The following is a 13,760-nucleotide window of genomic DNA, read 5'->3' on the forward strand; positions in this document are numbered from 1 at the left end:
CCAAATTAGTAATCTTTTTTGTTAAATCTCTATAAAAATAAAATTATGGAAAAAGTTTCTATAAACAAATTTTTGCGATTAATTTTTCTATAGAAATAAAATTTTGACAATAAATTCTATATAAATAAAATTTTGAGAAAAAATTCCACAGAAATAAAATTTTGAGAAAATTTTTTATAGAAATAATATTTTGAAAAAAATTTCTATAGAAATACAATTTTGACAAAATGTTCTATAGAAATAAAATGTTGACAAAATTTTCTACATGAATAAAGTTTACCACACATTGTTAAAGATCAAGCCTTGCCGGCTTCTAATTTCCTCTTCTAGAGCCACCAAAATGTAAAAATTATTACGAATTGTGTTGAGTGAAAATGTCCTACATTGTGGCCCTACGTCCCTAAAAGTCGCCAAATATTAGAAAAACCCTACGTATAGGGATTTCCCCTACTTCCAGCAACACTGGCTGTGTTGATATTGCGCCTACGGAGTTAGTATGTCACTAATATTGAGCCCATTACTAAAAAAGAGAAAATCGTTAAATTAGTGTGGGTAATAAATACAAATTTGTAAAAATCGAGCAATATTCTTATGTAAGAGCTACAAGTACGTATAAGTACGATCGGCTAGTACATCAAAATTTGAAATTTGAGTAACATTCACTCAAAAAAAGTGAACTCACTATTTCACTAAAGCCAATTTAACTATATTTTAGTTCATGAACTTATTATATTCGGTGAAAGTTTCATTTGCTCTAATAATTTTTTGCGTACATTAGTTAAATGAACTAAAAGACGGGAAAAAATTATACACAAGTTAAGGATAGAGATTTACTAAATTCGTATTTGTCATAAGATAGTTCATTATTTCTTCAAATTTGTAAATTTTACTACAAAAGCGTCCATCATGAACTTCGTATGTCACTAAAGACATTCTTGCAGTTTTGAACTCCAATTTTTTCCTTCAAACTACAAAATTTTCTTTAAAAAGTGAAAAAAATTATTTATGTCTAATAAATTTTCTTGAATTTGTCGAAAAATATTTACTTATTTTTGTGATATCGGCGCGATGCTAGCGCTTGTAATACTGTTTAGTTAAAAATTTCTAAAAATATTAAAAATTTTCTAAAATTAATCAAAAGTTTTCTTCCTGGTGGGTTCACTGTTTTTTCAGTGTTGGTTAATAAATAAGAGTACTATGGCCAAATTTGGGAAAATCGAGCAATGCATATATATGGAAGCTATATCTAAATCTGAACCAGTTTGTATAATATTTTGCTGGTTTGATTAATACCACAAAAGGTTACCTTGTGCAAGATTTGAATAAGATCAGTTACGAAATGAGGCCTGTATGGTCAAACATAAGGTTACCCAGCAAAAACTCTCATTACCCGGTAATCTTGTAGGTAAGCCTATTTAAAAATTAATAACCACTTATTAATTGGCATCGCTTCGGATTACATTTACATACGCATGTCCTAGGAGGAAAGTACTTCTCCCCAGGCATACTTTCGGCCATAAAATAAGTAGTGCATTTAAAGCATATAATCACCTAATATGTAATGACTTATTCGTAGATACACCAAAGCTTGCAAAATAGCCACTTATTGTCTCAGGCAACCAAATCTCGAAAATATTGATTTCTATCGCCGATTACAATGGATCAAAATATGGCGAGTGGTGCTGTAATAGGAGAACTACTTGAATAGAAACGAATATTGTATAAAAAAAGTAAAAGTCTAATAAATAATCTAAATAAGATTACACTCAAATTAATTTCACACTTAAAATAGAAATAAATGTACGTTGTGTAAGGGAGTTGGATTCGTGAATTACGTTATAATATATCCAATAGCCAATTCACATAAGGTTCGAAATCTACTAAAACTGGATTTTAAGTCTCTTTTTTATAAGGCAAATGGCATTTAAAATTTAGTTTATGCGCATTTTGGAAGTGTAATGTCAATGAGGTATAAGAAAGGATTTATTTAAAACATAGTATGATAATGTCATTAAACACAATTATTATGAAATATTTGTGATAAAAAATTCTTAACGGAAAAATCTTCAGAATTACCGTTACATTACATATTCTTTTTGATTTTTTTATGTAAGTGCTCGATTATGTGAATAATTATATAAACTACAACTGCCTAAAAATTTGAGAATAACAATTCGAAAATTACCGAGAAGTATTTATTTTTGTCATTACAAGTTAGTCATTATAACTCGCCGCAATGTAATGCAACGTGTAATGACAGCTTTACTCCTGGTAATGTCAATTGTAATGAGATGTGGTTACCTAGTTTTTGCTGGGTATAAGGGCGAATTTTTCAAAATCGGGCGATACATATATGGGAGCTATATCTATAGAGGACTGGATCTAGCCAACTTTTAGTAAGATCGGTTAATAAATAAGGGTTCTATGACCAAATTTTGGAAAATCGGGCTATACATATATATGGGAGCTATATCTAAATCTGAATTGATTTCGATGATTTTTTGCACATATAGTTAGTGCTATAGAAGACTACATTTAGCCAAATTTGGGTAAGATCGGTTAATAAATAAGGGTTTTACGGCCAAATTTAGGAAAATCGGGCGGTACATATATATGGGAGCTATAGCTAAATCTGAATCGATTTGGATGATTTTTTGAACATATAGTTGGTGCTATAGAAGATTATATTTAGCCAACTTTGCGTAAGATCGGTTGATAAATAAAGGCTATGTGGCCAAATTTGTGAAAATCGGGCGATACATATATATGAGAGCTATATCTAAATCTGAACGGATTTGGATGAAATTTTGCAGACTTGAAGGGCAAGGGAAAAATTACCTTTTGCCAAATTTGGTGACCCCATTTGTCGAAATCGGGCGATACATATATATGGGAGCTATATCTAAATTTGATCCTATTTCTCTTTCAAATTCAATAGCGTTCGTCCTTGTGCCCAAAAAACTCCCTGTACCAAATTTCATCAAAATCGGTTAATAAGTGCGACCGGAATCCTGTGAACAACAAATACATGGACAGACGGACGGACGGACGGACACCAAGAGCTAGATCGACTCAGGAGGTGATTCTGAGTCGATCGGTATATATTTTATGGGGTCTAAAATCAATATTTCTGGTAGGCACATTTTTTGGCCGATCAAACTTATTACGCCCTGACCACTATGTGGTTTAGGGTATAAAAATTCTAAATCGCGTCAGTCGGCTATTTGACAAGTTTTCTCTACAAATAAAATTTGATGAATTTTTTCCGTTTCCTATTCGAATTTAATTTTTGGTTTTTTTAGTCAAATTTTGATTAATCTATTTCAACCTTTTTCGATTCGATTTTATAACTCAGTTTCCAATAATTGTCGATTTCGGAGAGAAAATGTCGATTTTCGACATTTGTATCCTAGAAATTTCGATTTTTTCCAATTTTTGAAAACTTAGACTTTCGACTATAGTTAACATAATATTAAAAAGTTGATTAGACGATTTAACTTGATTTTTAAAATATTTTGGGTTACTTGATTTTGGCGATAACAAAAAGAAAAATTTTCGATCTTTATCGCCGTGACGTGTGGATTTAAAAATAATAAGTTGACGTTTGACTGCGCGACTTTCTTTGTTTTTGAAGTTTTAGCATACAAAGATTTGTATCACATCCCTTTTCACCTCTAATTCGACTTTTTCGTTAATGTTCGGTTAGTAAATTTTGGTCGATATAAAAATTCGATTAGTCGATTTAAAAAAAAAGTCGGTTTTTTTATGTAAAAAAAATTGTACACACACAACGAATTTCGGCTACAAACTGTTGCTTTATCCACAGTATTTTCTTTGATTTTGTCCCGTATGACATTTTTGGACAGTAACCAGCTTTACTTAGTATAGAACCATTGTTTTGCATACTTTCAGGCGATATACACGTTCATTGCTGGCCCCATCGAATCCTTATGATTTGGATCACTAAAAGTCACACTCTTGGCACAATATCAATCAAATGAGTCGTTTATCATCACGAAAGAGTCTGTTTTGCAGGAGTGGAGGAAACATATTTTCAAACAATTGTCAAAGTTGAAGTATCACTGGTGCCGAATGTATTGGCTGTAAAATAATCTATGAAAAAATAACCGCCATTTTTATTAAATATTTTTTTAAATTATTTAAATTTCTTATATATTGGGATTTCCAAATGTATTGGGTTAATAAAAAAACTATGTCCACAAAATAATTTTTCTTAAATGTTTTTGTAACAGCGACGATAATTTCAATAAAATTTTAAAAAAAATTTAGAATTGCTTTAAATATTTTTTGCTAAGCTTTTTTTAATGAACGTAGTTACTGTTTCTCATTATTTTTATCTTTGTCAAACAAATCTTAAACGTCTATCGTTCATGTTTTTTTTTATTTTATTGCATATAATTTTATTTAAAAAAATGTCAAACTTACACCTCACGGTTCTTCGGTTTAAAATTGATGGTAGCTCTCCTCTGGGTCCCAGGTATGGGGTAGGCCTTGCATATTCATTAGTATTTTTATTGGATTTCATTGTGAAGAATTTTTAACACCCTATCTAATTTATTTAATATTTTTTCATTATTTTTGCTACAAAACACTAATTCTTTGATTTTATATTCATGTAAATAAATAATTAATTATCACGTTTGGCCTTCGCTTCTATCTACATCACATTTTAAATAAGATTCACTTGTCACAACTTTATATTCCACTTAACATTTATCAAGTGTTTTTCCACAAAACTAGCGATTTTATTTGCCATTCATTTTGCACGAAATCCCTAAGGAATAGACTACGTTTAATCTCCGCGAACTCCTAAATGTATGCCATGCTTTTGTCTTCCGTATAGCACTTTACTACGATTGAAAGGAAAACATTTGTGAGGCATTGCTTTTATACTATGAGATGAGACTATTTTCATATATGAAATATTTTTTTTTTTTATTTTGCTTTTAAAAATTCGATTCTATTTTGTTCACCTTTATTTAGAGTGCGCTCCAGGTTCGCTATGTTCTGTTCGATGTCAAGTAGCATCTGTTGATCATCATCCAAACTTTGTGTGCTGCAACTTATGTTATGCTGCTGCTGTATGGAACGTACCAAGTTGGTTGGTTCAAAGTTGCCAGAAGCATCATCGGGAGATACATATTTTGCTTCGAATATAACAAGGACCTGTAAAAGAATTGAGGGGAGAAAATAAGCAACAAGAAGACAACAAAAGAGCATGAGTGTTTATAGCATATGAACAGGATGCGGGAAAATGCTAAGCATATGTAAAATATAAGAGCATGGTCTTTCCTTTGTGAAGAGTTCGGAGTGAGATGGTGGGGGTTGGGGAGGGAGAAAGGAAACAATAGATGTGTTTTTTTTTTTCATTTTATTATTTATGTTCAAGAAGTAAAATGGAAAAGCATAAATCGATAATAACTACACGGCCTACAACACAGCATTGTAGGATTTTTATATATTTTATTTTGTTTATTTATTTATTAAATTAATTCATATTGGAATTTCAGAAAAATCGTTTACATATAACCGCTTCTATTTTAATATTCAGGACAAATGAGTTTATATAGAGACCAATAAAAAAAAAGTCTGACGTCAGATACTTTTACCACATCTGTAAAGGGTTCTGTTAAGTCTGTTCAAAAATTCATGCATCACGTTTTAGTTTCGGAGAGATATGGACAAATGCTGCAATGTTCACCGCTTCAATCACAACATTAATTGATATAAATCAATGTTTTCTTTTAAATACAAAAATTTATTCAAAATAATTTTTTAATCGATAATTTGCAAATTCTATAAATATTTCACATGGAAGAATATTAGTGATATTTTTTACTGTGTAGTATTAATTTTTATAGTGTGTAGTGGATTATACGGGAGTAACAATAAACTCTGCGGCTGCCGATATAGACAAATGTCAATACATGCTGGCTGAATGGTGATGATAAGTTTGTCATTCCGTTTGTAAAACATCGATAATCGATTTCCCTCTATATGAAATATACTTTTGATCAGGGCGAAATTTTAAGCCGACTTAGCCATGTCTGTCCGTCGTTCTGCCTATCTGTCTGTTGTAATCAAATTAAAGCCTTCAATAATGACGCAATCGTGGTGAAATTTGGCACTGAGTCTTTATTTTTATCTGAAAGCAGGTCAAGTTCGAATATGGAAAATCAATACAGAATCACGATCAATGAATTTTCTTCACATATAAAATTTTGACAAAATTTTCCATAGAAATAAAATTTTGACAAAATTTTCCATAGAAATAAAATTTTGACAAAATTTTCCATAGAAATAAAATTTTGACAAAATTTTCAATAGAAATAAAATATTGGCAACATTTCCTATAGAAATAAAATTTTGACAAAATTTTCTATAGAAATAAAATTCTGACAAAATTTTCTATAGAAATAAATATCGATAGGAATAAAATTTTGATAAAATTTTATAAGAAATAAAATTTGGACAAAATTTTCTATAAAAATAAAACTTTGAAAAAATTTCTATAGAAATAAAATTTTCTACAGAAGTACAATTTTTAAAAGATTTTCTACAGAAATAAAGTTTTGACAAAATGTACTATAGAAAAAAATTAAAAAAAATATCGATAGGAATAACATTTTGATAAAATTATATTTCATGTTAGCCTGATACCGAAACAGGCAATTGACGTCCAAATGCATTATATCTAATTATACAATTATTTTTCGAGCTTTATGGACAGATATAGATTAAAGAACATGGTTAATAGAGCCATTGAAAAGAAAAATTGTATAATTAGATTTTGATAACATTTTATATAGAAATAAAATTTTAACAAAATTTTCTATAGAAATAAAATTTTGACAACATTTTCTATAGAAATAAAATATTGACAAAATTTCCATTGACAAAATTTTCCATAGAAATAAAATTTTGACAAAATTTTCCATAGAAATAAATTTTTGACAAAATTTAATTTTGACACGATTTTCTAAAGAAATAAACTTTTGATAAAATTTTCTATAGAAATAAAATTTTGATAAAATTTTCTATAGAAATAAAATTTTGGCAAAATTTTCTATAGAAATAAAATTTTGACAACATTTTCTATAGAAATAAAATGTTGACAAAATTTTCTATAGAAATAACATTCTGACAACATTTTCTATAGAAACAAAATTTTGATAAAAATGTCGATAGGAATAAAATTTTGATAAAATTTTATGAGAAATAAATTTTTGACAAAATTTTATATAAAAATAAAATTTTGACACAATTTTCTATAAAAATAAAACTTTGAAAAAATTTCTAAAGAAAAAAATATTTCTACAGAAATAAAATTTATAAAAGATTTTTTACAGAAAACAAATTTTGACAAAATTTTCTATAGAAAACAAGTAAGGAAAGTCTAAAGTCGGGCGGGGCCGACTATATTATACCCTGCACCACTTTGTAGATCTAAATTTTCGATACCATACCACATCCGTCAATTTTGTTGGGTGCTATATATAAAAGGTTTGCCCCAAATACATACATTTTAATATCTATCGATCTGGACAGAATTTGATAGACTTCTACAAATTCTATAGACTCAAAATTTAAGTCGCCTAATGCACTAGGGTGAAACGCAATGTTAGTAAAAAAAATATGGGAAAGATTTAAATCTGAAGGAAACTTCACAAAAGTTTATTTATGATTTATCGCTCGATATATATATATATATATATATATATATATATATATATATATATATATATATATATATATATATATATATATATATATATATATATATATATATATATATATGTGTGTGTGTATTTGAAGTTAGGGAAAATTACAGTCAGTTTTACAACTTTTCGACTAAGCAGAGGCGAGTTTACAAGGAAAATGTTGGTATTTTGACCATTTTTGTCGAAATCAGAAAAACATATATATGGTGCTATATCTAAATCTGAACCGATTTCAATCACATTTGGCACACATGACTATATTACTAATTGTACTCCTAGCGCAAAATTTCAACCAAATTGGGCCAAAACTCTGGCTTCTGGGGCCATATAAGTCCATATCGGGGGAAAAATATATATGGAAGCTATATCTAAATCTGAACCGATTTCAATCAAATTTGGCACACATGACTGTACTACCAATTGTACTCCTTGTGTAAAATTTCAAGCTAATCGGGATAAAACTCTGGCTTCTGGGTCCATATAAGTGCATATCCGGCGAAAACTATATATGGGAGCTATATCTAAATCTGAACCGATTTCAATAAAATTTGGCACAAATGACTATACTGCTAATTGCACTCCTAGTACAAAATTTCAACCAAATTGGGCCAAAACTCTGGCTTCTAGGACCATATTAGTCAATATCGGGCGAATGATATATATGGGAGCTATATCTAAATCTGAACCGATTTCAATCAAATTGAGTACAATTAACTACACTATTAATTGTGCTCCTAGTGCAAAATTTTAACCAAATTGGGCCAAAACTCTGGCTTCTGGGGCCATATAAGTGCATATCGGGTGAAAGATATATATGGGAGCTATATCTAAATCTGAACCGATTTCTTCCAAAATCAATAGGGTTCTATTCTGACCCAAACAAGGAACACGTGCCAAATTTGAAGGCGATTGGACTTATATTGCGACCTAGACTTTGATCACAAAAATGTATTCACAGACAGACGGACGGACGGACGGACGGAAAGACGAACATGGTTATATCGACTCAGGGAACCACCCTGAGCATTATTGCCAAAGACACCATATGTCTACCTCTTCTCCTTCTGGGTGTTACAAACATATGCACTAACTTATAATACCCTGTTCCACAGTGTGACAAAAATATCGATAGGAATAACATTTTGATAAAATTTTATATAGAAATAAAATTTTGACAAAGTTTTCTATAGAAATAAAATATTGACAAAATTTCCAATGGAAATAAAATTTTTGCAAAATTTTCTATGGTAATAAAATTTTTGCAAAATTTTCTATGGTAATAAAATTTTTACAAAATTTTCTATAGAAATAATATTTTTAGAGAATTTTGTATTGAAATAAAATGTTGAAAGAATTTTGAATAGGAAAAAAAATTTGACAAAATATTCTATAGAAATAAAATTTTGACAAAATTTTATATAGAAATAAAATTTTGACAAAATTTAATATAGAAATAAAATGTGGACAAAATTTTTTACAGAAATAAAATTTTGACAAAAGTTTCTACAGAAATAAAATTTTTACAAAATTTTCTACAGAAACAAAATTTTGACAAAATTTTCTATAGAAATAAAATTTTGACAAAATTTTCTATAGAAATAAAATATTGATAAACTTTCCAATGGAAATAAAAATTTTGACAAATTATCTAGAGAAATAAAATGTTGACAAAATTTTTTATGGAAATAAAATTTTGAAAGAATTTTGTATAGTAATAAAATTTTGACAAAATTTTCTGTACAAATAAACGTTTGACAAAGCTATCGATAGGAATAAAATTTTGATAAAATTTTATAAGAAATAAAATTTGGACAAAATTTTCTACAGAAATAAAATTTTAAATTTTTTTTCTATTAAAGTAAAATTTTTACAAAATTTTCTATAGAAAAACATTTTTACAAAATATTGTTTAGAAAAAAGATATTTACAAAATTGTTTATGGAAATAAAATTTTGATAAAATTTTTTGTGGAAATAAAATGTTGACAAAATTTTCTATAAAAATAAAATTTTGACATGTTTCTCTCCATTTTCTATAGAAATAAAATTTTAACAAAATTTTCTGTAGAAAAAAGATTTTTACAAAATTGTTTATGGAAATAAAATTTTGACAAAATTTTTTGTGAAAATAAAATTTTGACAAAATTTTCTATAAAAATAAAATATTGACATATTTCTCTCCATTTTCTATAGAAATAAAATTTTAACAAAATTTTCTATAGAAAAAAGATTTTTACAAAATTTTTTGTGTAAATAAAATTTTGACAATATTTTCTAATGACATAAAATTTTGGCATATTTCTCTCCATTGGGCAAAAGTTATGAAATTCTCTAAAGTGATGAAAACACGTTCAATATTTGGCTAGCTCCAAATACAGGCATTTTGATTTTTTAAGGTAACCCTCGAGTAAGTAATACGGATGGGTGATTTTGAATTTTCATCTTAATGGTGAATGGGATTGAATCAACAATTTGTTTACACTGCGCACAACACGTGTTTATTTTGTTCTCTTGCCTTTAGGATACGAAACTCTTGTTCGCACTCTCTTTCGTATACCAACAAAGAAATGTGAGTTTCTCTTAAAAGCAATGTTGTTCATAAACCTGTAGGCTGAACCGACACCATGTTTTGCGAGCTATGGTTATCCTTCTCGAACATGTTCGATGTTGTTAGATGTCTATTTTCATTTTTGCCGGGATAAGGTCAATGCATAAAAATGTTTTGTTTTTCTCGTCTCCTTGACTTTTTCATTAAGCGAAGCTTGTGTGTTTATTCGCTAGGGTTTAGGTCCAGGAAGGAGCCCAATAGAGTTCCTACACTAAACACATTGTATTCACATAAATGAATGTATGCCTAGAGTACGTGTAGTATGGTTGTGTGTGTGTGTGTTGTTGTGGTGTAGGTGGAAATTTGTTTTGACATTGTCGTCCTTAATTCCTCTGGGCTATTTTGGTTGAATGTTGAGGTCGCTTGTAAGCAGAGCAACAGGTAGTTAGGGATGTTCAACATAATTTGTCATGGTACTGGCTAATTGTGATTCTTAGTTTATCCTATTTTATGGGGAAGGCGAATGTTGTGTAGTGGGTGATTTATGGTCATAAATATCCAAGTAAAGGCCACTTTTCTAACCACGTTTGTAAAAGGCAAAAAATCTGTACCAAGGTTGATATTATTTTTCCATTATAGAGTTGTAGGCACATGAAGGCCAAGCAAATTTTTGAGTAATATGAAATGAGCAAACAAGCTTTGTTCAAAAGCAAATTTACTTGAAGGAAACGAATCATGTGAGGATGTAATTATCCTCGTCCATGTTCTGTTAACATATCTACACTCACCAATGTGCGTCCTAGTATAGGGAAAAAAGATAATTGGAAAACTGATGCTTATTTTTAAAGGGAAAAATATTTCAGTTTAGTTTAATTAAAAATATATTTTTCGATTTTTTTGCAATTTTCTTTATTCCCAATATGGCTCAAAATTTTATCTTCTGAAGGTGGGGTAAGAATGAACTACAGTTCGGATAATATGGTCATGATTTGGCGCCTATGATATTTTTCTTTACATTTATGGGAAAGTGTCAACTACCAACTGCCGTTGCACTGAATTTGCATCACTTCTTAAGGTGTGATCCGAATTCAGTGTTTTGGATATGAGCTAAAAAATTGTGTGCTATTTTGCCCAAAAAATTTTTTAATGATTTTAATGCATTCTAAGAATGTCTGAAACGTTTGGTCACAAATATTATAAAAAAAATTCGAATTTTTTCGAAGACGGATCACTCTTCACCACGACAATGCGAGGTGTCACTCATCGACTCAAACAACTGCATTTTTGAGCACTCGAAGTCGAAGTCCTGACATGGGACCATTAGCGTAGCTAGACAATATTCCTAGGGGGGGCTATAGCCCCCCTAGCTAAAATTTATAGACTGAACTTATAGGTTCAATTAATGTTTTATTTCATAAAATTGAATAAAAATTAGACATCGAAATAACTCGACAAACAATTTATAATAAAGCAACTAAAAGTAGTTCCACACTTTTCCCAGCAAAAAAATTGTGAGTTGTTCTAAAGGAACAACTTTAAAAGTACTTCCAAAAATGTCCTCAATTATTTTAACTACACAGGAAGTTTTTTTTACTTAATTTTTTTTCATATTTTAATGTGTAATTTTTTGTTTTCTTTTTTTCAAATAGTTTAAAAAAAGAGTAAGAATAAATAAATTGGTACAAATTATTCAAATTTTGCCACAAAACTGCTAAATCCATTATAGAAAAATCGATAATTTTGGAAATTATTCCAAGAAAAACGTTTCAAACAAGCGTCAGAATGCATTAAAAATCATAAAAACAATATAAAAATTATTTATTTGTGAAAAATTTTTTTAATTCACATTCAAAACACTGAATTCGGATCTCACCTTAAGAAGTGATGCAAATTCATTGCAACGGCTGTTAAAACGGTGGACATTTGTCCTATGACAAGCTCATATTACATTCATTGCTTCTCCGCCAATTTTGCACCACTTCTAGACCCAAAAAGAACATTTTCACTACTTTTTTGGCAACGCTTTTTCGCAGCATTATTAATTTATGAAAGAATAGTTTTAATATCAATTACTATTTTTTTAATTAAATTGACTAAACTAAATCAATCATAAGTTCAACCACAGCTTTATTTCATAAATATCTGACTTCAAACATTGCCATCGGCAACTGCTACCACAACCCAAGTAATTCGATTGTTCATGAAAGTCTTTAGCGGAAATTTGTGCGATTGTATATACTTGTTTAATTTTTATAAAAATTAAAAAAACTATTGACATTTATTGAAAAATGGAAAATCATAAATAGAGTTTCAAATTCTGGGGGGGCTAAAATTTTTCTAGGGGGGTCTAAGCCCCCTCCCCAGAGGCCTTCCTACGCTTATGCATGGGACCAAATGATTTATTACCCGTATATAAAAGATAAAATGAGAAGTCAACGCCTGAAAAAACGGTTGATGAGTTCAGAATGCCTATTATTGAGATACCTCAATGAGAGTGACAAAAGTGCTTTGATATTTGGTTCAAACGCATACTCGTACAAATGTATATCTCTTAATGAGGAATTTTTGAAAGCAATAAAGCGATTTTCGAAGATTAATATTTTTGTTTTGTTCTCTAAACCTTAAAATGGCAACCTAGAGATCTATAAATCAAAAATCGATTACTCGAATTTTGGCATGAAAATCTAAAAAAAATCGAAATCGATTATTAACCTAAAAATAATCGCAAAATCGATTTTAGATTTTGATTTGATTAAATAAAATATAAAATTGATGGAAATGAATCCTTTGTGTTTTCAATTTCCTCAAATTTATACTGGTAATTATTTGGCGAAATTATGAGAAATGATTCATACACGTTAAAAATTTTATATTGAACATTTTAATATATATTTAAAATGTTCAATATAACATTTTTAACAAATTATTGTTGTTTTTTTTATCTCAGCTTAAAGCCATGCATTGACTAAACTACAAGTGTAGCTTAACCAACAGAGGAAAAGTATGCTTGTCAAATTTATTTGGGCAAAGCCCTATAGACTGCAAGATGGTTGGATGTACAGCTGTTTCGGAATTACCACATTCCTCATCAGCATCCTCTACTTGCAGCAAAACTATCAACCAATTATCAGAATATATTCGGGTAATTCACTCAACCCAAAGTGAACTACACTTGAACCTCCCGAAAAAGGGTTTGATATTTTTTTGATTTTTAACAAATTAAAAAACAAAGACAAGTATATACAAGAGTAAGTTCGGCCGGGCCGAATCTTAAATACCCACCACCATGAATCAAATATTATAGTTTCCTTTGAAACTTCAGGGGGGTTTGATGACAGATATTATCCCAAGCAGAGCAGTTAAACCATTACACTTACCGAAGATAAATTTAAAGATTTTACCTATGAAGACCATATCAAATTCTGGATTTATAAGAATCATTTTTTTGTTAGGTTTAAGAGGAATCCTTAA

The 13,760-nt window shown here is 29.3% G+C and overlaps 1 protein-coding gene across 1 annotated transcript in view; it reads right to left on the reverse strand.

Annotated features, from left to right (window-relative positions):
* Positions 1 to 13,760, reverse strand: part of LOC142231262 (otoferlin-like) — a 239,237-nt gene that overhangs the window by 93,314 nt on the left and 132,163 nt on the right. The window contains exon 5 of the mRNA XM_075301878.1: positions 4,995 to 5,187. Coding sequence (XP_075157993.1) covers positions 4,995 to 5,187 — 193 coding nt within the window. The remainder of the gene's footprint in view (positions 1 to 4,994; positions 5,188 to 13,760) is intronic.

This window comes from Haematobia irritans, chromosome 3 (assembly GCF_050003625.1).
Source record: "Haematobia irritans isolate KBUSLIRL chromosome 3, ASM5000362v1, whole genome shotgun sequence".
Taxonomy (NCBI): Eukaryota; Metazoa; Arthropoda; class Insecta; order Diptera; family Muscidae; genus Haematobia; species Haematobia irritans.